The sequence below is a fragment of the Taudactylus pleione genome, unplaced genomic scaffold (assembly GCF_031769625.1).
Source record: "Taudactylus pleione unplaced genomic scaffold, aTauple2 ptg002591l, whole genome shotgun sequence".
In the NCBI taxonomy this organism is placed as follows: domain Eukaryota; kingdom Metazoa; phylum Chordata; class Amphibia; order Anura; family Myobatrachidae; genus Taudactylus; species Taudactylus pleione.
Window position 1 is genome coordinate 98064 of NW_028286970.1, and position 26821 is coordinate 124884.

General features: G+C 45.3%; 2 protein-coding genes across 4 annotated transcripts in view; one reads left to right on the forward strand and one right to left on the reverse strand.

Moving 5' to 3' along the window:
• The window catches only part of LOC148431246 (uncharacterized), a 67706-nt gene extending 51943 nt beyond the window's left edge, over window positions 1–15763 (reverse strand). The window contains exons 1-6 of one of the 3 annotated variants that reach the window (XM_088466161.1): window positions 15528–15763; window positions 10713–10860; window positions 7415–7606; window positions 6235–6313; window positions 6020–6117; window positions 5635–5884 (exon numbers count right to left, since the gene is read on the reverse strand). In XM_088466161.1, coding sequence (XP_088322287.1) covers window positions 5635–5884; window positions 6020–6117; window positions 6235–6313; window positions 7415–7606; window positions 10713–10790 — 697 coding nt within the window. In that variant the 5' untranslated portion in view covers window positions 10791–10860; window positions 15528–15763. Of the gene's footprint in view, window positions 1–5634; window positions 5885–6019; window positions 6118–6234; window positions 6314–7414; window positions 7607–10712; window positions 10861–15257; window positions 15309–15527 lie in introns of those variants that run through there. The other 2 variants (XM_088466159.1, XM_088466160.1) reach the window with 2 other exon arrangements.
• Window positions 15764–15916: 153 nt separating this feature from the next.
• The window catches only part of LOC148431247 (uncharacterized), a 73049-nt gene continuing 62144 nt past the window's right edge, over window positions 15917–26821 (forward strand). The window contains exons 1-5 of the mRNA XM_088466167.1: window positions 15917–16003; window positions 17416–17464; window positions 24813–24889; window positions 25005–25102; window positions 25232–25628. Of these exons, the coding sequence (XP_088322293.1) occupies window positions 24856–24889; window positions 25005–25102; window positions 25232–25628 (529 nt within the window). The 5' untranslated portion in view covers window positions 15917–16003; window positions 17416–17464; window positions 24813–24855. The remainder of the gene's footprint in view (window positions 16004–17415; window positions 17465–24812; window positions 24890–25004; window positions 25103–25231; window positions 25629–26821) is intronic.

Below are 26821 nucleotides of genomic sequence, written 5' to 3' on the forward strand. Positions count from 1 at the left end.
ACACCAGAGAGTGTGGGGAGGAGAATGGTCAGATCTCTGGGCTGGTAACACTCAGTGACATGAAGTGAGGGCCAGACAAGGAGCATAATAGGGGCTGATGGCTCCTGATGCATGAGATACACCAGAGAGTGTGGGGAGGAGACTGGTAAGATCTCTGGGCTGGTAACACACAGTGACATGATGTGAGGGGGAGAGCAGGAGTATAATAGGGGCTTATGGCTCCTGATATATGAGATACACCAGAGAATGTGAGGGGGAGGAGACTGGTCAGATCTCTGGGATGGTAACACACAGTGACATGATGTGAGGAGGAGAGCAGGAGTATAATAGGGACTGATGGCTCCTGATGTAAGAGATACACCAGATAGTGTGGGGAGGAGACTGGTCAGATCTCTGGGCTGGTAACACACAGTGACATGATGTGAGGGGGAGAGCAGGAGTATAATAGGGGCTGATGGCTCCTGATGTATGAGATACACCAGAGATTTTGGGGAGGAGACTGGTCAGATCTCTGGGCTGGTAACACACAGTGACATGATGTGAGGGGGAGAGCAGGAGTATAATAGGGGCTGATGGCTCCTGGTCTATGAGATACACCAGAGTGTGGGGAGGAGACTGGTCAGATTTCTGGGCTGGTAACACACAGTGACATGATGTGAGGGGAGAGCAGGAGTATAATAAGGGCTGAGGCTCCTGATGTATGAGATAAACCAGAGAGTGTGGGAAGGGGACTGGTCAGATCTCTGGGCTGGTAATTCACAGTGACATGATGAGAGGGGGAGAGCAGGAGTATAATAGGGACTGATGGCTCCTTAAGTAAGGGATACACCAGATAGTGTAGGGAGGAGACTGGTCAGATCTCTGGGCTGATAACACACAGTGACATGATGTGATGGGGAGAGCAGGAGTATAATAGGGGCTGATGGCTCCTGATGTATGAGATACACCAGAGAGTGTGGGGAACAGACTGGTCAGATCTCTGGGCTGGTAACACACAGTGACATGATGTGAGGGGGAGAGCAGGAGTATAATAGGGGCTGATGGCTTCTGATGTATGAGATACACCAGAGAGTGTGGGGAGGAGACTGGTTAGATCTCTGGGCTGGTAACACACAGTGACATGATGTGAGGGGGGAGAAAAGGAATATAATAGGGGCAGATGGCTCCTGATATATGAGATACACCAGAGAGTGTGAGGGGGAGGAGACTGGTCAGATCTCTGGTCTGGTAACACACAGTGACATGATGTGAGGGGGAGAGCAGGAGTATAATAGGGGCTGATGGCTCCTGATGTATGAGATACACCAGAGAGTGTGGGGAGGAGACTGGTCAGATCTCTGGGCTGGTAACACACAGTGACATGATGTGAGGGGGAGAGCAGGAGTATAATAGGGGCTGATGGCTCCTGATGTATGAGAAACACCAGAGAGTGTGGGGAGGAGACTGGTTAGATCTCTGGGCTGGTAACACACAGTGACATGATGTGAGGGGGAGAGCAGGAGCATAATAGGGGCTGATGGCTCCTGATGCATGAGATACACCAGAGAGTGTGGAGAGGAGACTGGTTAGACTTCTGGGCTGGTAACACACAGTGACATGATGTGAGGGGGAGAGCAGGAATATAATAGGGGCTGATGGCTCCTGATATATGAGATACACCAGAGAATGTGAGGGGGAGGAGAATGGTCAGATCTCTGGGATGGTAACACACAGTGACATGATGTGAAGAGGAGAGCAGGAGTTTAATAGGTACTCATGGCTCCTGATGTATGAGATACAGCAGATAGTGTGGGGAGGAGACTGGTCAGATCTCTGGGCTGGTAACACACAGTTACATGATGTGAGGGGGAGAGCAGGAATATAATAGGGGCTGATGGCTCCTGATATATGAGATACACCAGAGAATGTGAGAAGGAGGAGAATGGTCAGATCTCTGGGATGGTAACACACAGTGACATGATGTTAGGAGGAGAGCAGGAGTTTAATAGGTACTGATGGCTCCTGATGTATGAGATACAGCAGATAGTGTGGGGAGGAGACTGGTCAGATCTCTGGGCTGGTAACACACAGTTACATGATGTGAGGGGGAGAGCAGGAGTATAATAGGGGCTGATGGCTCCTGATGTATGAGATACACCAGAGAGTGTGGGGAGGAGACTGGTCAGATCTCTGGGCTGGTAACAGACAATGATATGATGAGAGGGGGAGAGCAGGAGTATAATACGGAAGGATGGCTCCTGATGTATGAGATACACCAGAGAGTGTGGGGAGAAGACTGGTCAGATCTCTGGGCTGGTAACACACAGTGACATGATGTGAGGGGGAGAGCAGGAGTATAATAGGGGCTGATGGCTCCAGATGTATGAGATACACCAGAGAGTGTGGGGAGGAGAATGGTCAGATCTCTGGGCTGGTAACACTCAGTGACATGAAGTGAGGGCCAGACAAGGAGCATAATAGGGGCTGATGGCTCCTGATGCATGAGATACACCAGAGAGTGTGGGGAGGAGACTGGTTAGATCTCTGGGCTGGTAACACACATTGACATGATGTGAGGGGGAGAGCATGAATATAATAGGGGCTGATGGCTCCTGATATATGAGATACACCAGAGAGTGTGAGGGGGAGGAGACTGGTCAGATCTCTGGGCTGGTAACACACAGTGACATGATGTGAGGGGGAGAGCAGGAGTATAATAGGGGTTGATGGCTCCTGATGTATGAGATACACAGAGAGAGTGGGGAGGAGACTGGTCAGATCTCTGGGCTGGTAACACACAGTGACATAATTTGAGGGGGAGAGCAGGAGCATAAAAGGGGCCGATGGCTCCTGATGTATGAGATACACCAGAGAGTGTGAGGGGGAGGAGACTGGTCAGATCTCTGGGTTGTAACACACAGTGACATGATGTGAGGGGGAGAACAGGAGTATAATAGGGGCTGATGGCTCCTGATGTAAGAGATACACCAGAGAGTGTGGGGAGGAGACTGGTTAGATCACTGGGCTGGTAACACACAGTGACATGATGTGAGGGGGAGAGCAGGAACAAAATAGGGGCTGATGGCTCCTGATATATGAGATACACCAGAGAGTGTGAGGGGGAGGAGACTGGTCAGATCTCTGGGCTGGTAACACACAGTGACATGATGTGAGGGGGAGAGCAGGAGTATAATAGGGGCTGATGGCTCCTGATGTATGAGATACACCAGAGAGTGTGGGGAGGAGACTGGTAAGATCTCTGGGCTGGTAACACACAGTGACATGATGTGAGGGGGAGAGCAGGAGTATAATAGGGGCTGATGGCTCCTGATGTATGAGATACACAGAGAGTGTGGGGAGAAGACTGGTTAGATCTCTGGGCTGGTAACACACAGTGACATGATGTGAGGGGGAGAGCAGGAATATAATAGGGGCTGATGGATCCTGATGTATGAGATACACCAGAGAGTGTGGGGAGGAGACTGGTCAGATCTCTGGGCTGGTAACACACAGTGACATGATGTGAGGGGGAGAGCAGGAGTATAATAGGGGCTGATGGCTCCTGATGTATGAGATACACCAGAGAGTGTGGGGAGGAGACTGGTCAGATATCTAGGCTACTAACACACAGTGACATGATGTGAGGGGGAAAGCAGGAATATAATAGGGGCTGATGGCTCCTGATATATGAGATACACCAGAGAATGTGAGGGGGAGGAGACTGGTCAGATCTCTGGGATGGTAGCACACAGTGACATGATGTGAGGAGGAGAGCAGGAGTATAATAGGGACTGATGGCTCCTTATGTAAGAGATACACCAGATAGTGTGGGTAGGAGACTGGTCAGATCTCTGGGCTGATAACACACAGTGACATGATGTGAGGGGGAGAGCAGGAGTATAATAGGGGCTGATGGCTCCTGATGTATGAGATACACCAGAGAGTGTGGGGAACAGACTGGTCAGATCTCTGGGCTGGTAACACACAGTGACATGATGTGAGGGGGAGAGCAGGAGTATAATAGGGGCTGATGGCTCCTGATGTATGAGATACACAGAGAGTGTGGGGAGGAGACTGGTCAGATCTCTGGGCTGGTAACACACAGTGACATGATATGAGGGGGAGAGCAGGAGCATAAAAGGGGCCGATGGCTCCTGATGTATGAGATACACCAGAGAGTGTGAGGGGGAGGAGACTGGTCAGATCTCTGGGCTGGTAACACACAGTGACATGATGTGAGGGGGAGAGCAGGAGTATAATAGGAGCTGATGGATCCTGATATATGAGATACACCAGAGAGTGTGAGGGGGAGGAGACTGGTCAGATCTCTGGGCTGGTAACACACAGTGACATGATGTGAGGGGGAGAGCAGGAGTATGATAGGGGCTGATAGCTCCTGATGTATGAGATACACCAGAGAGTGTGGGGAGAAGACTGGTTAGATCTCTGGGCTGGTAACACACAGTGACATGATGTGAGGGGGAGAGCAGGAGTATAATAGGGGCTGATGGCTTCTGATGTATGAGATACACCAGAGAGTGTGGGGAGGAGACTGGTCAGATCTCTGGGCTGGTAACACACAGTGACATGATGTGAGGGGGAGAGCAGGAGCATAATAGGGGCTGATGGCTCCTGATGCATGAGATACACCAGAGAGTGTGGGGAGGAGACTAGTTAGACCTCTGGGCTGGTAACACACAGTGACATGATGTGAGGGGGAGAGCAGGAATATAATAGGGGCTGATGGCTCCTGATATATGAGATACACCAGAGAATGTGAGGGGGAGGAGACTGGTCAGATCTCTGGGATGGTAACACACAGTGACATGATGTGAGGAGGAGAGCAGGAGTATAATAGGGACTGATGGCTCCTGATGTAAGAGATACACCAGATAGTGTGGGGAGGAGACTGGTCAGATCTCTGGGCTGGTAACACACAGTGACATGATGTGAGGGGGAGAGCAGGAGTATAATAGGGGCTGATGGCTCCTGATGTATGAGATACACCAGAGATTGTGGGGAGGAGACTGGTCAGATCTCTGGGCTGGTAACACACAGTGACATGATGTGAGGGGGAGAGCAGGAGTATAATAGGGGCTGATGGCTCCTGGTGTATGATACACCAGAGTGTGGGGAGGAGACTGGTCAGATTTCTGGGCTGGTAACACACAGTGACATGATGTGAGGGGAGAGCAGGAGTATAATAGGGGCTGAGGCTCCTGATGTATGAGATAAACCAGAGAGTGTGGGAAGGGGACTGGTCAGATCTCTGGGCTGGTAACTCACAGTGACATGATGTGAGGGGGGGAGCAGGAGTATAAGAGGAACTGAGGAGGATGTAGAAGAAGATGATTGTACTGACTGAAATATTATTTATTTATAATTAGCCAATTATAGTGATGTATGCAAGATATGTAGGCATTCCCAAGTTCCATACACATAGGAGTTTACTATCTACATACCTGAACACACAGGTGCATTGTGTCAGAAATCAATTAACAAACTAGTATATTTTTGGATTGGGGAAGGAAAGTCACACAAACCTGGGAGACCATACAAACTCCACACATATAATACACTGGTTAAAACCGAACACTATATCATGGTGCAGAGAGAGAATGTGACTTTTTTCTGTAATAAGTGTTTATTACTCACCTGTGCTGATATCTGTAGGGATTTCCTCCTTCTTACATTGCTGATCACCCCTCACATACGTCTCTTCTTCTCCCTCTATATCTCCTGCCTTATTATCAGTCACATACATCTCTTCTTCTCCCTCTGTATCTTCTGCCTTCATATCAGTCACATATGTCTCTTCTTCTCCCTCTGTATCTTCTGCCTTCATATCAGTCACATATGTCTCTTCTCCATCTATATAATTTTTCTTATTAGTCAGATCTTTACCCTAATTAAATCAGAGAATAAAATAATGCATAATGTCTGATGTCATTACTTGCAATTACACAGTATAATGTCAGTGGATAAGACACACACAGCTTCTGTAAAGATCATACAGCGACAGTCACTAATTCCCATCTACCTGAAGCTCCTGTGGGATCCTGTGATTCTCCTCTATACACCGCTGTGAGTAATGAGGACGGGGACATCTCTGTGGGTTATTTCTGTTACTGGGTCCATCTGTAGAAGACACACAGTGACTGAGTACATTGTATATATGTGATTATCAGATAATGTGTATATAGGAGACCCTCATACATGCTCTCCCCTGTACAATAAGTTACAGAATCCTCCTACCCAGTGATGTGAGGGGCCGGTGATTCTCCATCATCACGTCCTTGTACAGACTCCTGTGTTCCTCTATATACTCACCCTCCTGCATGGAAACATAGACAGTGACATCCTGACACCTTATAGGAACCTGACACACACAGTGATACAGTCATCACCCAGACACATCCCCTGGTGTTATTGTATAATGTCCCATTCCCAGCAGTCACCTCTCTAGTCATCACCCAGACACATCCACCGGTGTTAGTATAATGTCCCATTCCCAGCAGTCACCTCTCCAGTCATCACCCAGGCACATCCCCTGGTGTTACTGTATAATGTCCCATTCCCAACAATCACCTCTCCAGTCATCACCCAGACACATCCCCTGGTGTTACTGTATAATGTCCCATTCCCTGCAGTCACCTCTCCAGTCATTACCCAGGCACATCCCCTGGTGTTACTGTATAATATCCCATTCCCAGCAGTACTCACCTCTCCAGTCATCACCCAGACACATCCCCTGGTGTTACTGTATAATGTCCCTTTCCCAGCAGTCACCTCTCCAGTAATCACCCAGACACATCCCCTGGTGTTACTGTATAATGTCCCATTCCCAGCAGTCACCTCTCTAGTCATCACCCAGACACATCCCCTGGTGTTACTGTATAATGTCCCTTTCCCAGCAGTCACCTCTCCAGTCATCACCCAGACACATCCCCTGGTGTTACTGTATAATGTCCCTTTCCCAGCAGTCACCTCTCCAGTCATCACCCAGACACATCCCCTGGTGTTATTGTATAATGTCCCATTCCCAGCAGTCACCTCTCCAGTCATCACCCAGACATCCCCTGGTGCTACTGTATAATGTCCCATTCCCAGCAGTCACCTCTCCATTCATCACCCAGACTCATCCCCTGGTGTTACTGTATAATGTCCCATTCCCAGCAATCACCTCCCCAGTCATCACCCAGACACATCCCCTGGTGTTATTGTATAATGTCCCATTCCCAGCAGTCACCTCTCTAGTCATCACCCAGACACATCCCCTGGTGTTACTGTATATTTTCCCATTCCCAGCAGTCACCTCTCCAGTCATCACCCAGACACATCCCCTGGTGTTACTGTATAATGTCCCATTCCCAGCAGTCATCACCCAGACACATCCCCTGGTGTTACTGTATAATGTCCCTTTCCCAGCAGTCACCTCTCCAGTCAGCGGCTGAATGATCTTGTTGGTGAGTTCCAGGATCTTCTGGTCATTGTGTCTCTCATGTATCAGTGAGTGAGGTGGAGGCACCGTGATGGGGCTCTGGGTCCTGCTCAGTCCTCCTGACACACGGGGATGGCTGCTGGGTGTCTCACAGTCACCGGATGTCTTCTTCACTACTGTGTAATCCTGTGTATTGGGGAGACAACAATGAAAAGGTAAATTAAACTCCACCTAAATGTGGGTGTTTATTCAGGTGTTAACTTTGCATAATATACAAGAAGACTATTTCACCATATCAAGTCTTGTAACAATCTCCTATATATAGGAAAATGTTGAGTATGTCGTATGCAGATCTGACATATTTGTGTCAGTGACAAAAAGAAAAGAACATACTGCAAGCAATGTACCAAATCCCAACTCCATTGAGGACTGTCGGACTTATAATATATCTGAGACCGGCTACCTGTTGCTCATTTATTACTATAGATATAAGTGATGTCACTGTGACACTCCCAGATCCCCTCACCTCCCCAGTCATTTCCCTGTATTATTACTATAAATATGTGATATCACTGTGACACTCCCAGACCCTCTCACCTCCCCAGTCATGTCCCTGTATTATTACTATAGATATAAGTGATGTCACTGTGACACTCCCAGATCCTCTCACCTCCCCAGTCATGTCCCTGTATTATTACTATAGATATAAGTGATGTCACTGTGACACTCCCAGATCCCCTCACCTCCCCAGTCATGTCCCTGTATTATTACTATAGATATAAGTGATGTCACTGTGACACTCCCAGATCCCCTCACCTCCCCAGTCATGTCCCTGTATTATTACTATAGATATAAGTGATGTCACTGTGACACTCCCAGATCCCCTCACCTCCCCAGTCATGTCCCTGTATTATTACTATAGATATAAGTGATGTCACTGTGACACTCCCAGATCCCCTCACCTCCCCAGTCATGTCCCTGTATTATTACTATAGATATAAGTGATGTCACTGTGACACTCCCAGACCCTCTCACCTCCCCAGTCATGTCCTTGTATTATTACTATAGATATAAGTGATGTCACTGTGACACTCCCAGATCCCCTCACCTCCCCAGTCATGTCCCTGTATTATTACTATAGATATAAGTGATGTCACTGTGACACCCCCAGATCCCCTCACCTCCCCAGTCATGTCCCTGTATTATTACTATAGATATAAGTGATGTCACTGTGACACTCCCAGATCCCCTCACCTCCCCAGTCATGTCCCTGTATTATTACTATAGATATAAGTGATGTCACTGTGACACTCCCAGATCCCCTCACCTCCCCAGTCATGTCCCTGTATTATTACTATAGATATAAGTGATGTCACTGTGACACTCCCAGACCCTCTCACCTCCCCAGTCATATCCCTGTATTATTACTATAGATATAAGTGATGTCACTGTGACTCTCCCAGATCCCCTCACCTCCTCAGTCATGTCCCTGTATTATTACTATAGATATAAGTGATGTCACTGTGACACTCCCAGATCCCCTCACCTCCCCAGTCATGTCACTGTATTATTACTATAGATATAAGTGATGTCACTGTGACTCTCCCAGATCCCCTCACCTCCTCAGTCATGTCCCTGTATTATTACTATAGATATAAGTGATGTCACTGTGACACTCCCAGATCCCCTCACCTCCCCAGTCATGTCACTGTATTATTACTATAGATATAAGTGATGTCACTGTGACACTCCCAGATCCCCTCACCTCCCCAGTCATGTCCCTGTATTATTACTATAGATATAAGTGATATCACTGTGACACTCCCAGATCCCCTCACCTCTCCAGTCATGTCCCTGTATTATTACTATAGATATAAGTGATGTCACTGTGACACTCCCAGATCCCCTCACCTCCCCAGTCATGTCCCTGTATTATTACTATAGATATAAGTGATATAACAGTGACACTCCCAGATCCCCTCACCTCCCCAGTCATGTCCCTGTGTTATTACTATAGATATAAGTGATGTCACTGTGACACTCCCAGATCCCCTCACCTCCGAAGTCATGTCCCTGTATTATTACTATAGATATAAGTGATGTCACTGTGACACTCCCAGATCCCCTCACCTCCCCAGTCATGTCCCTGTATTATTACTATAGATATAAGTGATGTCACTGTGACACTCCCAGATCCTCTCACCTCCCCAGTCATGTCCCTGTATTATTACTATAGATATAAGTGATGTCACTGTGACACTATCAGATCCCCTCACCTCCCCAGTCATGTCCCTGTATTATTACTATAGATATAAGTGATGTCACTGTGACGTTCCCAGATCCCCTCACCTCCCCAGTCATGTCCCTGTATTACTACTATAGATATAAGTGATGTCACTGTGACACTCCCAGATCCCCTCACCTCCCCAGTCATGTCCCTGTATTATTACTATAGATATAAGTGATGTCAGTGTGACACTACCAGATCCCCTCACCTCCCCAGTCATGTCCCTGTATTACTACTATAGATATAAGTGATGTCACTGTGACACTCCCAGATCCCCTCACCTCCCCAGTCATGTCCCTGTATTATTACTATAGATATAAGTGATGTCACTGTGACACTCCCAGATCCCCTCACCTCCCCAGTCATGTCCCTGTATTATTACTATAGATATAAGTGATGTCACTGTGACGCTTCCAGATCCCCTCACCTCCCCAGTCATGTCCCTGTATTATTACTATAGATATAAGTGATGTCACTGTGACACTCCCAGATCCCCTCACCTCCCCAGTCATGTCCCTGTATTATTACTATAGATATAAGTGATGTCACTGTGACACTCCCAGATCCCCTCACCTCCCCAGTCATGTCCCTGTATTATTACTATAGATATAAGTGATGTCACAGTGACACTCCCAGATCCCCTCACCTCCCCAGTCATGTACCTGTATTATTACTATAGATATAAGTGATGTCACTGTGACACTCCCAGATCCTCTCACCACCCTAGTCATGTCCCTGTATTATTACTATAGATATAAGTGATGTCACTGTGACACTCCCAGATCCTCTCACCTCCCCAGCCATGTTCCTGTATTATTACTATAGATATATACGTGATGTCATTGTGATACTCGCAGATCCCCTCCCCAGTCATGTGCCTGTATTATTACTATAGATATAAGTGATGTCACTGTGATACTCGCAGATCCCCTCACCTCCCCAGTCATGTCTCTGTATTACTATAGATATAAGTGATGTCACTGTGAAACCTCCAGGCCCTCTCACCTCCCCAGTCAGCTCGTAGATGATCTCCAGGGTGAGATGTAAGATCCTCTCAGTCCTGTGACTCCCGTCCTTGTCCATCCTCAATAAATCAGTGAGAAAACAGAACGTGTGATGTGTAATAGACTCTGGTTCCTCACAGCTGGACTGTCTAGGAATAAATATAACAGTTATCACAGAGAACACATGTAACACAGTCAGACATGTAACAATAAGTGACCAGTAAGTCTCCCCTCTCCCCCCAGCCATAGAGCCCTGGCCATTGTCTATCAGACGTTCCTGTGACCCAGCCCCATAAGGCTCCTCAGAGGCCATCACACAATGTTGTACTGTATAAGGTTACACCAATGCTTCTGGCCGGGGGTCTTATTCCTCCCAGACACATATCACATGCTCTTTGCATCACTGGATATAAGTTACATCGGTGGAAGGATACTGGGCCTCAATCAGACCCGGTCGCAAGCTCTGAGCACTCTCAACCGGGTCGATGTTTGCCCACTGTGCATGCGCACGTCGGAGCCGGCCGCTCCGGGTCTCACACCAATCATCATCGATACCTTGCCCCGTTTGGGAGGCGTGCCGGGGGGGGGGTGCCCGGCCAAATGGAGGCGTTCCCGACAGAACGCTTGCCGTTTGGGGGCGGCCTCGCTGACATCAGCAATGATGTCAGTGGGGAGCTTCCTGCTCGATCAGAGCAGGAAGCTCCCTGGGACTTCGTCGCAAGCCCCGATGGTCGCGATGGTCCTGACCATCGTGACCATCACCCTGGTCGGTCGCTAGGCTGTGGGTGGTAACCCACAACTTAGCTAGCGACCAAGAGGCTGCACTTCAAGATGCAAGTGGCCACCCTCAATCAGAGCGACCGCTTGCATCTATCGACTGGGTCTGAATGAGACCCACTGTCCTTTATTTTGTATCTGGCCTGCAGTACCTCTCTGTCACCAGAGGTGCTGCTGATGTATTCTGACATTGTTTCCTCACATGCAGATGTTAATATCACTCCCCTGTTTAACTACCTGCATCTGCCTCACAGACTATTTATTCCTGCCCATCACCATGCCCCCTGCTGGTCATTGATTGTTATCCCTGGATTGTATTCCACGGCCTGAACCTGATCTCCTGTCTACTGGACTTTTGCAAACTGCAGCTCCATTGATGTCTGTGAGTCTGTCTCATCTACTCTGCAGCTTTTCGCCTTTGCTTGTATCCAGTCTGTATATCTCCAACCTATAGTATGTGCAGCTAAAGCCAGCTGGGCCTCTGCAAGCTGTCCCTCCTATTACTGCATGTGACTCTGACTCATCTACTCTGCAGCATATGGTTCTTGTTTGTATCCAGCTTTGCAGGCCTCCAAGTTTCTGTTACCACCAGTTCCCGTCCGGTTCATGTATCACTCCTGGCTTCTCTGCATTGTCTGCACTATGGTTTTGTTTCAATAAACATTTTATATTTCACTATGCTCCTGACTCCACAGCTATCATTACAGGTATCCAGTTACATAACAATGGGACAGAAACGGGGGATTTCCAGATAATTTGGATTCTATTTTAATTTCACCCTTGAAAAGGACAATGTCAGACCCCATAATTACATATAATATAAATTACATAAATGACACTATTCACTTTTTTTCCTAGAGACATATTATATACATACATATATACATACATAGAAATAACATCCATGCATAAATAAATACATAATTGCAGAGGGGCTTTGCGGAGGTTTTGCAAAAGATTTTCCTGAAATGCCCCATAACTCTTTTCTGGGACATTACCAATATATATAATTCCTAGCACATATATACGATACATTGTTCCATTATATATAATTCCTAGCACATATATGAGCATTACCCCTATATGCTCCTTATTGCGCCTGTAACTAATAAATTATCTGGTTTCCTAAGCAAAAGACATAAGAAATTCAGCACCCTTGAATCTTTTTTCATCAGCTGTGAGGACCATAGACAGGACCTGGATCGCTCAGAGCAGCTGTGAGGGACACAGGCGGGACCTGGATTGCTCAGAGCAGCTGTGAGGAATACAGAAGGGACATGGATCGCTCAGAGCAGCTGTGAGAAATACAGAAGGGACATGGATCGCTCAAAGCAGCTGTGAGGAACACAAACGTGACCTGGATCGCTCAGAGAAAACTATTCTGGATAATACAAAATGGAGATCTCAGAGAGACAATAATGTTTCTCTCACTACAATGTGGCTGAATCAGAGGTAGGCGCAAAAGAGCCTGTAGCTGGTCTATTTCCGTGTAACACATGTGCCATAGGAGGATTTAGGGATTATTGCACAGGAACAAGAACATTTTTTTCAACATTGATTGAAGAGACTGGCGGGGAGAGACTGGAGGGAAGAAGCTGGAGAGAAGATACTGGAGGGAATATACTTTAAGAAAGAGACCATAGGGAAGAGACAAGAAGAAAAATGCTGGAGAGAAGATACTGGAGAGAAGATATGTACTGGAAGGAAGAAACTGGAATGAAAATACTGAAGGGAAGATACATACTGGAATGAAAATACTGGAATGAAAATACTGAAAGGAAGACACTGGAAGGAAGACACTGGAAGGAAGACACTGGAAGGAAGACACTGGAAGAAAGATACTGGAAGGAAGATACTGGAAGGAAGATGTGCCACCACCGAAATGTTAAACATAAAGAAATAATAAGCAATTTTCGAATTAGGGCCCTGATTCAGAGCCGCTCGTAAGCGGCCGCTCGTTCGTTGTGACCGATGTTCGCACATCTGCGCATGTGTACGGATTTTAATACGCATGCGCGAACCAGTCAGTGCGGCCGAAAATAGTTTGTTCGCTAAATAGCGAATGCCTGCTATTTTGAGTGACAGGAGGAGGCGTATGTGGGTGGTAACAGGGGAAGGTGCTTGAAAACGGGGGTGTGGAATTCAAACGCAGGCGTGCTTAAAGGTCAAAACGGGCGTTTTAAGGGAGTGCATAATTAATACAGCAGCGTCATTGCCCACGTCACTTGGTTTTTTTTTACTCAGAACTGCTCGCAAAATAGAGGTTGAAAAAAACAGCCACAAGAATAGCGAGCAGTTCATACGCTGTTCGGGAACATCGGACCCCCTGACCACTCCCCTCACCACACCCAAATGCTGACCTGAAGTCACTCACTCTGCGATGGCTTTGTATCTGTGAGAGTGATCGCAGAGCAATAGCAATGCTAACTCGCAAATGCATGCGAAGTGCACACCATCGACCGAGCAGCGTACGCTATCGCAAAAGCGATCCATTCTGAATCAGGCCCAGTGTGTGCTGGGACTAGTGTTATCTAGCGTTCCCGCTAGGCTGTTTTAGCGGGGCGCGGCGCCCTGCCCTCCTTCTGGAGGGCAAAAAGCACCCTGCCCTCCAGGAGGAGGGCAAAAGCGCCCTGCCCTCACAGCCTGCGGGAGCCGTTCTCACCCGCGGGATGCAGTGTCCCGCGGGTGGAGAAACATGCGGTGACCCTGTCACCGCCGGAGAATAGACGCCGGGCGCATGCGCCCGGCATCTATTCTCCCTGTCTGCAGGGCTTGGGGGCTGCCCGGCGTGTCCGTAAGTGCCGGGCACGCCCCCAAGAGTGACGAAAAGGGGACGCGTCTTATAGACACGCCCCCTTTTCCGATGACCACGCCCCCTTCTCAGTCGCACGCGCCTTTGGTGCGCGCACGGGCATGCCCTCTCTAGCTCCGGCGCCCTGCCTCCCGCCGGATCTAGAGGGAACACTAGTTATCCACCTCATTTATCACTGTACAGTTACCTCCCCCTATATAATAATAATACCACATATCAGTGTGTGCTGGGAGCTGTGTTATTCCCCTCATATATCACTGTACAGTCCCCTCTCCCTATATAATAATACCACAGCAGTGTGTGCTGGGAGCTGTGTTATTCCCCCTCATATATCACTGTACGTTCCCCTCTCCCCTATATAATAATAATAATAATACCACATATCAGTGTGTGCTGGGAGCTGTGTTATTCCCCCTCATATATCACTGTACGTTCCCCTCTCCCCTATATAATAATAATAATATAACCACATATCAGTATGTGCTGGGAGCTGTGTTATTCCCACTCATATCACTGTACGGTCCCCTCCCCCCTATATAATAATACCACATATCAGTGTGTGCTGAGGGCTGTGTTATTCCCCCTCATCTATCACTATACAATCCCCTCCCCAGGGGAGTTTCTAGAGAGGAGGGGGCCTGTGTGCAGTCTCCGACACGGGCCCCCACCTCTCTATCCAGCAGCGCACTGAGCTGTGCGCGGCCAGCACCAGAGTTATATACTCTGGGCAATAGCGTGAGCCCAAAGTCTATAGAGTTTGCACAGGTCACTGGGAAAATGACCACGGCGGCCATTTTCCAGTCGTTTTTACAGCACCGAACACCCGCACCGATGTTGGACTCCAGAGAGGTAAGTAATACTATGGGTGCAGGGTCTGCGGTGTGGGGCCCCCCTGGACCGAGGGGCCCTGCACCCATTATAGATACATCCCTGCCCCTCTCCCCTATATAATAATACCACATAGTGTTTGCTAGGAGCTGTGTTATTCCTCCTCATATATCACTGTACAGTCCCCTCCCCCCTATATAATAATAATAATACCACATAGTGTTTGCTAGGAGCTGTGTTATTCCTCCTCATATATCACTGTACAGTCCCCTCCCCCCTATATAATAATAATAATACCACATAGTGTTTGCTAGGAGCTGTGTTATTCCTCCTCATATATTACTGTACGGTCCCCTCTCCCCTATATAATAATAATATAATATATAGAGGACACGTTACCTGGATCCGTCTGTCAGGAATGTCTATGACAAAATGGCCTACTAAAGACCAAGTAGCCCGTCCCCTCTGCTCTGTGACTGGGAGACTATAAGAATATGGCCGCCGGTCACCGTACATGAGGACACCATTAGACTGTACAGCTGTTACTCTAGTGATGAAGCTGTGAGCGGCAGGTGCAGGTGGCTTCTAGTTACAGGACGTCCTTCCTACTTTGTGCCGCCTGATTGGCTACTCACTTCTGCCAATCACCGCCCTGAGGGGAAAGAGAGGAGGGCGGTTTCTTAGATAAGAGGGGCGGGGCAGACAGTAGCCATAGCTACACGGAGAGAGAGGGGCGTGGCTATATAGAGGGGCGTGTCTTCTTGTATAACTGCAGCTTCCGGGTGACGGTCCCAGCAGGAAGAAGCAGCAGGTGATGGGACTTATTGTTATCATACAGGGGGAGCAGACTGTGGTGCCTCATTATTATCATACAGGTATGTCAGACACCAGTGTTCTATATAATACAGGTGTAACAGACCCTGGTGTTACTACAATACAGCTGGAGCAGCCTTTAGTGCTGCACTATGTATATACAGGTATAGCAGACGCCAGTGTTGGTATAATACAGGTGGAGCATAACCTTTTGATACTATAATACAGATGGAGCAGACTCTGGTGCTGCATTATCATTCTACAGGTGGTGCAGACCCTGGTGTGGGTATAATACAGGTGGAGCAGAACATGTTGTTACTAATATACAGCTGGAGCAGACTCTGGTGCTGCATTATCATTATACAGGTAACAACAGAAGCAGGAAGTTCTCTCTATATATTTGGGGCACTCACCCTACTAATAATAACACGTAACCTGTAATAGTGTCAGTAAGAAATGACCGAGGTGTTATCCGTATAGCGCAATAAGTCAGGAAATACACAGAAAGTAACAGAAAGAGGATATAAAGCCTGGTCTAACCAGGGCCAATAACCCCTCAGCACTGACCAGCTGTGTGATGGGAGACGTATATAGTGATAATCTGTATCATTTATGGTGAGACATATATATCATTACCCAGTGCTCAGAGGTTTGGGGAATTTATATATATATATATATATATAATCACACTAAGTGTAAGCAGGATGATTCCCTCTGTGTAATAAAGCATCGGCTACAAAAAAGATTATATATAAATGTATGTATATATATATATATATATATATATATATATATATATATATGTGTGTGTGTATATATGTGTATATATATATATATGTGTTTTTAGGTGAGAGATGTATAGGGGCAGCGCACAGTAAATACTGATTCCCTCAGACTGAATTAAGTAGCGTGATAATAAATTATTTGTACATAAATAACGTGCATCTAGTGCAATATGTGATTGTAGGTGTGGTATTTTCCGTAAAGTCACTGATCCTTAATTGAAAGGCGGCAGCAGTCTTCTTGGGGTCCGTTTGGCTAACGGATGGAGTGGTTCTGGAAGAAAGGTTTAAGAAGACAGCCTCTATATATAATCACTTTATTGATTGTAAGGAAATACTACACTATATATACTCTCTCTCCCATGAGCTTGTATAAGCTTTTTATAAGGTGATCCAGCGGACGACATCCCATTTAACCCATCCAGTGTGGACCACTTATTTCTGGACCTCAGATGAGCTTAAAAGATTTTCTCTCTAGTACGCACATTTATTTTTACGAGCACCGGTTACTATTTTATTTTAAATACTACACTCAGGCGCATGTCTTCTTAAACCTTATATATATATATATATATATATATCTCCCTATATCTGTGTGTGTAACCAGCTTTAGTGTTGGGGGCTCTGATCATATGGTAACAACCTGTGTTGATAATATTTTATCTATTTCTCTCCTTGTGCTCCCAACTCAGCCTCTGATGATTGCAGACACCTGAAGTGGACATAAGAACATTCCCACAGGTAAGATTATCAATATCCTGTGATTTATTATTATTCCCATCTCACAGCCGTCTCCTTGTACAGGATATCACACATTAATAAATAACGCAATAAAGAACATTATATTAGTATGGTTCTTTTCTCCCTCACAAAGTCTGGCCTCTGGGTATACGGTAGACGAGGGTGAAACAAGGGACCCGATTGCCAGGTTACCTCACAGATGTGGCCATTAGTACATCCCATACATTTTTAGCCAATTTAAATGCACATGTAGGTAACAATTTCCTCTTGGTTGGCCAATACCACTAATATCATTCTCAATAATACAGATCAGTGGTAGATGGAGCATCAGCTGTAATAACCCTGTAGTTATTAGGGAATAACAGGAGACATGTATTACTAGTGGTGTTATATGGAGATGTGACTAAGGGCTGATTCTCAGTAATACAATAATACAGATCAGTGGTAGATGGAGCATCAGATGTAATAACCCTGTAGTTATTAGGGAATAACAGGGCACATGTATTACTAGTGGTGTTAGATGGAGATGTGACTAAGGTCTGATTCTCAGTAATACAATAATACAGATCAGTGGTAGATGGGGCATCAGATGTAATACCCCTGTAGTTATTAGGGAATAACAGGACACATATATTACTAGTGGTGTTATATGGAGATGTGACTAAGGGCTGATTCTCAGTAATACAAAAATACAGATCAGTGGTAGATGGAGCATCAGCTGTAATATCCCTGTAGTTATTAGGGAATAACAGGACACATGTATTACTAGTGGTGTTAGATGGAGATGTGACTAAGGTCTGATTCTCAGTAATACAATAATACAGATCAGTGGTAGATGGAGCATCAGATGTAATATCCCTGTAGTTATTAGGGAATAACAGGACACATGTATTACTAGTGGTGTTAGATGGAGATGTGACTAAGGACTGATTCTCAGTAATACAATAATACAGATCAGTGGTAGATGGAGCATCAGCTGTAATAACTCTGTAGTTATTAGGGAATAACAGGACACATGTATTACTAGTGGTGTTAGATGGAGATGTGACTAAGGCCTGATTCTCAGTAATACAATAATACAGATCAGTGGTAGATGGAGCATCAGCTGTAATAACCCTGTAGTTATTAGGGAATAACAGGACACATGTATTACTAGTGGTGTTATATGGAGATGTGACTAAGGGCTGATTCTCAGTAATACAATAATACAGATCAGTGGTAGATGGAGCATCAGATGTAATATCCCTGTAGTTATTAGGGAATAACAGGACACATGTATTACTAGTGGTGTTAGATGGAGATGTGACTAAGGACTGATTCTCAGTAATACAATAATACAGATCAGTGGTAGATGGAGCATCAGCTGTAATAACTCTGTAGTTATTAGGGAATAACAGGACACATGTATTACTAGTGGTGTTAGATGGAGATGTGACTAAGGCCTGATTCTCAGTAATACAATAATACAGATCAGTGGTAGATGGAGCATCAGCTGTAATAACCCTGTAGTTATTAGGGAATAACAGGACACATGTATTACTAGTGGTGTTATATGGAGATGTGACTAAGGGCTGATTCTCAGTAATACAATAATACAGATCAGTGGTAGATGGAGCATCAGCTGTAATAACCCTGTAGTTATTAGGGAATAACAGGACACATGTATTACTAGTGGTGTTAGATGGAGATGTGACTAAGGGCTGATTCTCAGTAATACAATAATACAGATCAGTGGTAGATGGGGCATCAGATGTAATACCCCTGTAGTTATTAGGGAATAACAGGACACATATATTACTAGTGGTGTTATATGGAGATGTGACTAAGGGCTGATTCTCAGTAATACAAAAATACAGATCAGTGGTAGATGGAGCATCAGCTGTAATAACCCTGTAGTTATTAGGGAATAACAGGACACATGTATTACTAGTGGTGTTAGATGGAGATGTGACTAAGGGCTGATTCTCAGTAATATAATAATACAGATCAGTGGTAGATGGAGCATCAGATGTAATATCCCTGTAGTTATTAGGGAATAACAGGACACATGTATTACTAGTGGTGTTATATGGAGATGTGACTAAGGTCTGATTCTCTATCATCATATTTCTTAGAGCTGATATAGAGTGATAAAAAGAAACTAACCTTTGTTGCAAAATATAACCCCTCACTTATCACCCGACCACCTACACACACACATACACATATTGCCTCTTACAGTAACTACCTGAGTAAATAGAGGGTTTTTTGTAATTTAAAACAACCTTTACCATGAGAGCTCTCAGATTTCAAACTACATCTTTCGGTGGTGCACGTTTAAGTATGATCCCTGTTTTTTTAAGTGAGCTTATCTAGTGTATATGCTATATTAAAGACAAAGACAGGAGTGAAATGACTGGGAATACTATGGCTTTGATTCAATTAGACGCAAAGGGGTGAGTTACCGCTGCGACGGCATGAAATCGCAAACCAACTTACCCGCAACCTGCTCCGCTCATGGCCCGATCTAACCCCACAACCGTGGATATTTATGTGAGTGTGGTGACACCGTAAGTGTGGCATATAACTGTGGATACTAATACTAACATAATACTTGTGGATGCGACTGTACCTCAATCTAGATGACTGTCAGGACCAGCTCGTGCAGTGCGAACTGTATGTGGTTGGGTGTTCAAGAATATTGAAAAATGGCGCTGCTTGTGTATAGTACTTTTGTGAACAGTGGAAAGAATAAATATACTTATCGTATAAATGCAGTTATAGACGTCAGTCCTAAGGTCCTCTCTTTGTCTTTACCAGAGGTCCCGCAGATATAGGGAAAAAGGGTATATATATGACGTCAGTGTGAGATGTTCTTAAAAATTATAATATACACTGTTTCTTCAAGACTTAATTTGAAGAAAGAGAAAGATGAGGCGTACCCCAACTCACTGAATATAGAGATGGGTACACTCCTATAATTATATCTTTGATCTATCTAACTTACAGTCCTATCAAGCGGTGCAAAACATATAAAGGTATCTTTAGTTTCAAACAGAATACTTGAAAGCAGAGAAGTGTACCAGTACTCATAAAACTGTAAGTTGTCCTCCACTTATAAAGGTATCTTTTCATTCCTCCATAATCAACAATGGGTATTGCAAAGTTTTTCCATAAAAATAAATTTATTATAATGACAAAAAGCATTAAAACATATAAAACATTCTCAGAGGGATATAAACTGCAATGTGAACAGCTGAGGTATAAATATGGTGTGGAGGTAATTGGATCCGGATCCCAAACACATGTCCAAATAACTAAACACCTCTCCGCACCTACCTCCAGTATGTTCGCAACATGCAGTAGTCCAAGTGAGAATGTCCCCTTCTATCCAACGCGTTTCGAGACTGAGTCTCTTTATCAAGGCATGAAGGTAAATTGCTGAGTTTCCAGTTTATATACCAGTCTCCCTGGAATCCAAAAGATGGCGTCTTCGCTACTTCCGGTCCGCACGAAAATGACTCCTCCTTCTCCACTGGTTAACAGCGGACCCTCCTTTATCCACTTAGTCCCCGCTGTCTTCCCCATAACAAAGTGGGACCGACTGCACACGCGTAGTCCACATGATCGCGGGTCGTCAGAACACCATCTCCGGGTCTCCACCGGAAGCTGTAATCCAACTCCAAAGGATTCTGGGAGATGTAGTCTTTTCCTTTTAGACACAGTCCCAGACCGAGTATTCTACAAGTCTCCAACGTAACTTCCGTTTAAAACATAGTGGATTCTGGGAGATGTAGTTTCTCTTTTTGAAAACGGAATGGTCACAAGTTTGGATGAATCTATTAGACAGAATCAAGTGTTAGTATTAGGTAAATCAGATCTTTAACAATATACAACTGGACCTTAAAAGTGATATCCCATATTAAGAACAGATAGTAGTTTAACACATTAAAACTCAATTGGATGTGAATAATTACTAATAAAAATAATATTAATAGCAATAATTAGGATTAAGAATAAAAAATTGAAATACTTCACAAAAACCATTTTAACTCAAAATCTTGATTGAGTCCTCTTGGATGGAGGGTTTTAAGTTTAAATATAGTCTTCATCTCCGTTTTAGCAAGATTTTGTTCGACATTTTTATCCCTCCAGGACGCTTTCACATGTATCAATCCTAAAAAAACGTTTGATATGTGAAACTGAACAATCGTGTGATTTTAAAATGATTAGACCGAGAATGTGTGGTAAGTCCTTTTTTGATGTTCCTAAGGTGTTCGGAAAGTCGCACTTTTAAAGGTCTTGTGGTCCGTCCATTATACACCAATCCACAACACATTCTACAAGATAAATTACATTTGATGTGTTACATGTTATAAAATCTTGTATTTTAAAATTTACACCATTGATTTGTACTTCTGTATGTTTCATGTTGTTATCCTTGACATGCCTACAGCCCATACACAATCCACACCGATGGAAACCCTTTGTCCGTACAAGGGGCCTGATTCAGACCCACTCGCGAGCGGCTGTCCGCCCGCAAGTGGGTCGATGTTATGGACTGAGCATGCGCACGACGGAGGGAGCTCCGTCATGCGCATGCGCCAGACGCGACGAGCGAAGGAAAGTCCTTCGCTCGTTGTGTCCGATCAAAGGGGGCGTGTTGTCAATGTTGATTGACAGCACGCCCCCTTTGGTGGGCGTGCCGGGGGCGTGCCTCCCTGACGGGGGCGTTCCCACGGGAACGCCTCCCGTCAGAAGCCGGCCCACTGACATCACTAGTGATGTCAGTGGGAGTGATTTTGGCTCTGATAGAGCCAAAATCACTCCGGAGCTTGCGGTTGAAAACCTCAACCACAGGCTCCGGCTCGCAATTTCGATGGTCGCGATGGTCACGACCATCGCGGCCATCACAATGCACGCTCGTATAGCCTGTGGGTGGTGACCCACAGCTATACGAGCGTCCAGGAGGACGCTCCATTTTCATGGAGCCCGGCCCTCATTCAGAGCGTGCGCTCTGCTCAGAGCGTACGGCTCTGAATGAGGGCCAAGGTTCCTTGTTGGTATAGGTAACATGCTTTTTACCAAGAAGTTCTTAAAATTCTTAGATTTACGATAAATAAAAGTAGGATGGTCTGGGATTACTTCTCGTAATACAGGATCCCTTTGTAAAAGGTGCCAATGTTTCCGAAAGATTTTTTCTACTAGTTTATGTTGTGAATCATAACCAGTAATCATAGCCCATTTAAGCCTATCATTTTTACTGTCATCTTTCTTTACCCTGTTAATACCATATAAATTCGATCTCTCTTTCTCCATTGTCTCTTGTATAGCCTTATCCAGACCTTTTGATTCGTACCCCTTAATTAAAAAGTCATTTTTCATCTGAGAAATTTGATCTTTGTGTATATCCTCTCTGCTGCAATTACGCTTAACCCTTAGAAATTGACTTTTTGGTACTTCTTTTAACCACTGCCTGTGATTTTGACTATCTATCGGAATAAAGGAATTGATATCCGTGGATTTTTTATAGGTTTTTGTGTGAATCTTATTCTCCTCTATGTAAACAGTCAAATTTAAGAAATGTATCTCCAATTGACTGTATGTCAAAGTGAGATGCACATTTACATCATTCACATCCAGGTATGAAAAGAATTGGACGAGATCATCTTCTGTACCTTTCCATAGCAGCATCACATCATCGATGTAACGGTACCATTTAATGAGGTTTGTGCCCCAAGCTATGCCACTGTACACATGAGTCTCTTCAAAGAACCTCATGAACAGATTGGCATAGCTTGGGGCAAACTTAGTCCCCATAGCTGTCCCTGTGCGTTGGAGAAAAAATTTGCCATTAAAAAGAAAATAATTATTTTCTAAAATAAACTTAATGGCTAACAACACAAAATCCTTCCTTTCTGATGATAACTCCATTTTCTCCAAAGACCATTTTATCGCCTCTAGGCCTTTTACATGTAATATACAAGTATATAGGGACGTAACATCGGCCGAAGCCAACCAGATATCTTCTGCCCACACAAAATCATTATTTTCCTCCAAAATGTCACCTGTATCTCTTAAGATGGATTAGCAATTACCAATGGCTGTAAAATACCATCTATGAGTGATGACAGGTTGGAAGTCAAACTATCCGTCCCCACTATGATAGGTCTTCCCGGGGGATTTCGTAACACTTTTGTGCACCTTAGGTAACACATACATCGTGGGAATTATGGGATTTGTATGTGGTTGGCTCCAGAGGACATCCCCACCCTCCACCCAGCCACTGGTGAGGAAGCTTTATGATGAAGGAAAAGTGAGGGGGGAGGGAAGGGGTGGCAGTGTTGCACAGAGCGCAGTGCACTGTCAAACACATACTGACCTGCAGAGTGCTAACAACCGGAGCCGCCACTGATGGCTGTCATTCCTGGACGGATGCGGGTCTGGTACCTATCACCCCCCAGTCCAGAGGTCAGTTACAGTGTTCCTTGCCCTGTGCTCCCTGCCCCCAGTCCAGCGTTCCCTCACAGACCAGTGTTCCCTGCCCTCCCCCCATTTGTACAGCATTCCCTGTAATGTGCCCACCCAGGTCCACCCTTCCCTACCATGTGCCCTCCAGTCCAGCATTCCCTACCATGTGGCTCCCCCATCCAGCCTTCCCTGCCCTGTGTCCCCCATTAAGTTCCAACCTTCCCTTTCATTTGCCACCCCCGCACCATGTCTAAACATCCCTGTGCCTCCAATAGATCCAGCCCACCCTGTTTTGCACTTCCTCTTAGTCCAGCCCTTCCTGCCCTGCATACCAGCTTGGTCCAGCACTCCCTACCCACAGCCCAAACTTCAAATTTAAAAAAAAAATTGGTTACACACCAGCTGATGCCCCACCCCAATTTTAGCTCTGCCCAGATTGCCCACAGCCCCTTCCCCCAAGAATGGTTCCACCCACCTATTTTTCTACCAAAATAGCACTGGTAATAATACAGGGACATGACTGGGGAGGTGAGGGGATCTGGGAGTGTCACAGTGACATCACTTATATCTATAGTAATAATACAGGGACATGACTGGGGAGGTGAGGGGATCTGGGAGTGTCACAGTGACATCACTTATATATAGTAATAATACAGGGACATGACTGGGGAGGTGAGGGGATATGGGAGTGTCACAGTGACATCACTTATATATAGTAATAATACAGGGACATGACTGGGGAGGTGAGGGGATATGGGAGTGTCACAGTGACATCACTTATATCTAGTAATAATACATGACAGTACAACTAGGGGATGTGTCTGGGTGATCACTATATCATTGTGTGTGTCAGGTTCCTATAAGGTGTCAGGATGTCACTGTCTATGTCTCCATGCAGGAGAGGGTATATATAGAGGAACACGGGTCTGTACAAGGACGTGATGATGGAGAATCACCGGCCCCTCACATCACTGGGTAAGAGGTGACTGTCATTTATTGTACAGGGTAGAGCAGGTATGGGAGCCCTATATACACACATTACCTGATGAGCACATATATACAATTTACTCAGTCACTGTGTTTCCTATAGATGGACCCAGTAATAGAAATACCACAGAGAGATGTCCCCATCATCTTTATTCACCGGATTGTACAGAGGAGAGTCACAGGACCCCACAGGAGCATCAGGTAGATACCAGTATACCAAAGTGATTGTGACTATATGATCTATAGAGAATCTGTGTGTGTATTATACACAGATTATTTTACTGTTTATTCTCAATTAAATTAGACTTGATTATTTTATGGGTCATTTAGAGTGAGGATCTTGCTGATATTAAGGTAGAAGATACAGAGGGAGAAGAAGAGACGTATGTGTCTGATATGAAGGCAGAAGATATAGAGGGAGAAGAAGAGACGTATGTGACTGATATGAAGGAAGAAGATACAGAGGGAGAAGAAGAGACGTATGTGACTGATATAAAGGTAGAAGTTATAGAGGGAGAAGAGACGTATGTGACTGATATGAAGGCAGAATATATAGAGGGAGAAGAAGAGACCTATGTGACTGATATGAAGACAGAAGATATAGAGGGAGAAGAAGAGACGTATATGACTGATATAAAGGTAGAAGATACAGAGGGAGAAGAAGAGACATATGTGAGGGGTGATCAGAAGTGTAAAGAGGAGGAAATCCCTGGAGATATCAACACAGGTGAGTAATAAACACTTATCTCAGAAAAGAGTCACATACTCTGTTCAGTCACTACAGCAATCTATTATCCTACACCCTCCTCTGTCAGTACAAACTAATGAGTAAAATGTATATGCACAGGGGGGGAAGCAGGAGCCATCTGCCATTATTATACTCCTGCTGTTCCCCCTCACATCATGTCACTGTGTGTTACCAGCCCAGAGATCTGACCAGTCTCCTCCCCACACTCTCTGGTGTATCTCATACATCAGCAGCCATCAGTCCCTATTGTACTCCTGCTCTCCTCCTCACATCATGTCACTGTGTGTTACCAGCCCAGAGATCTGACCAGTCTCCTCCCCACACTCTCTGGTGTATCTCATACATCAGCAGCCATCAGTCCCTATTGTACTCCTGCTCTCCTCCTCACATCATGTCACTGTATGTTTCCAGCTCTTAGATCTGACCAGTCTCCTCCCCACACTCTCTGGTGTATCTCATACATCAGGAGCCATCAGCCCCTATTATACTCCTGCTCTCCCCCTCACATCATGTCACTGTGTGTTACCAGCCCAGAGATCTGACCAGTCTCCTCCCCACACTCATCATATCTTTGTCTGCTACAAGCTACTTATGTTCTTTACTGTCCACTACAAAAATGACCTTTGTCGATGGTCCTCCCCATGCCCTTCAATGGGGTATTACCCATGATCCTTCCTGACCACTACTGCCTGACATGATCAATGATCACTAATGGTAATAACATCTTTGCATGTGATTTCTTGTACTGATTTTATTCTGTTTTACCAGAGATATGAACCAGACCTGTATAAATATCTTTTAGGAAAGTATTAAATTTTCTGCCTGGAGGTCCACAGCGAGAGCAATGGTGGATCCCGATTGTTAAAAATGTGGATTTTTCTGTTCCATTGTGCATGTTCCAGTAGATCCCCTTAGAGGCTAGAGCGTATCTAACCTCCAGTAAAGATATTAATTCCTAGAGAGATACAAACTGGTTATTTTACATTTACTGAGATAGAGATCCGGAGAGTGTGAGGACACAGCAGGATGCAACTAGTATGACCTGTGTGTGATATAATGTATAGACCATGCCTGCACTCTGTTACACATACTGAGATGGAGATATGGAGAGTGTGAGGACACAGCAGGATGCAACTAGTATGACCTGTGTGTGATATAATGTATAGACCATG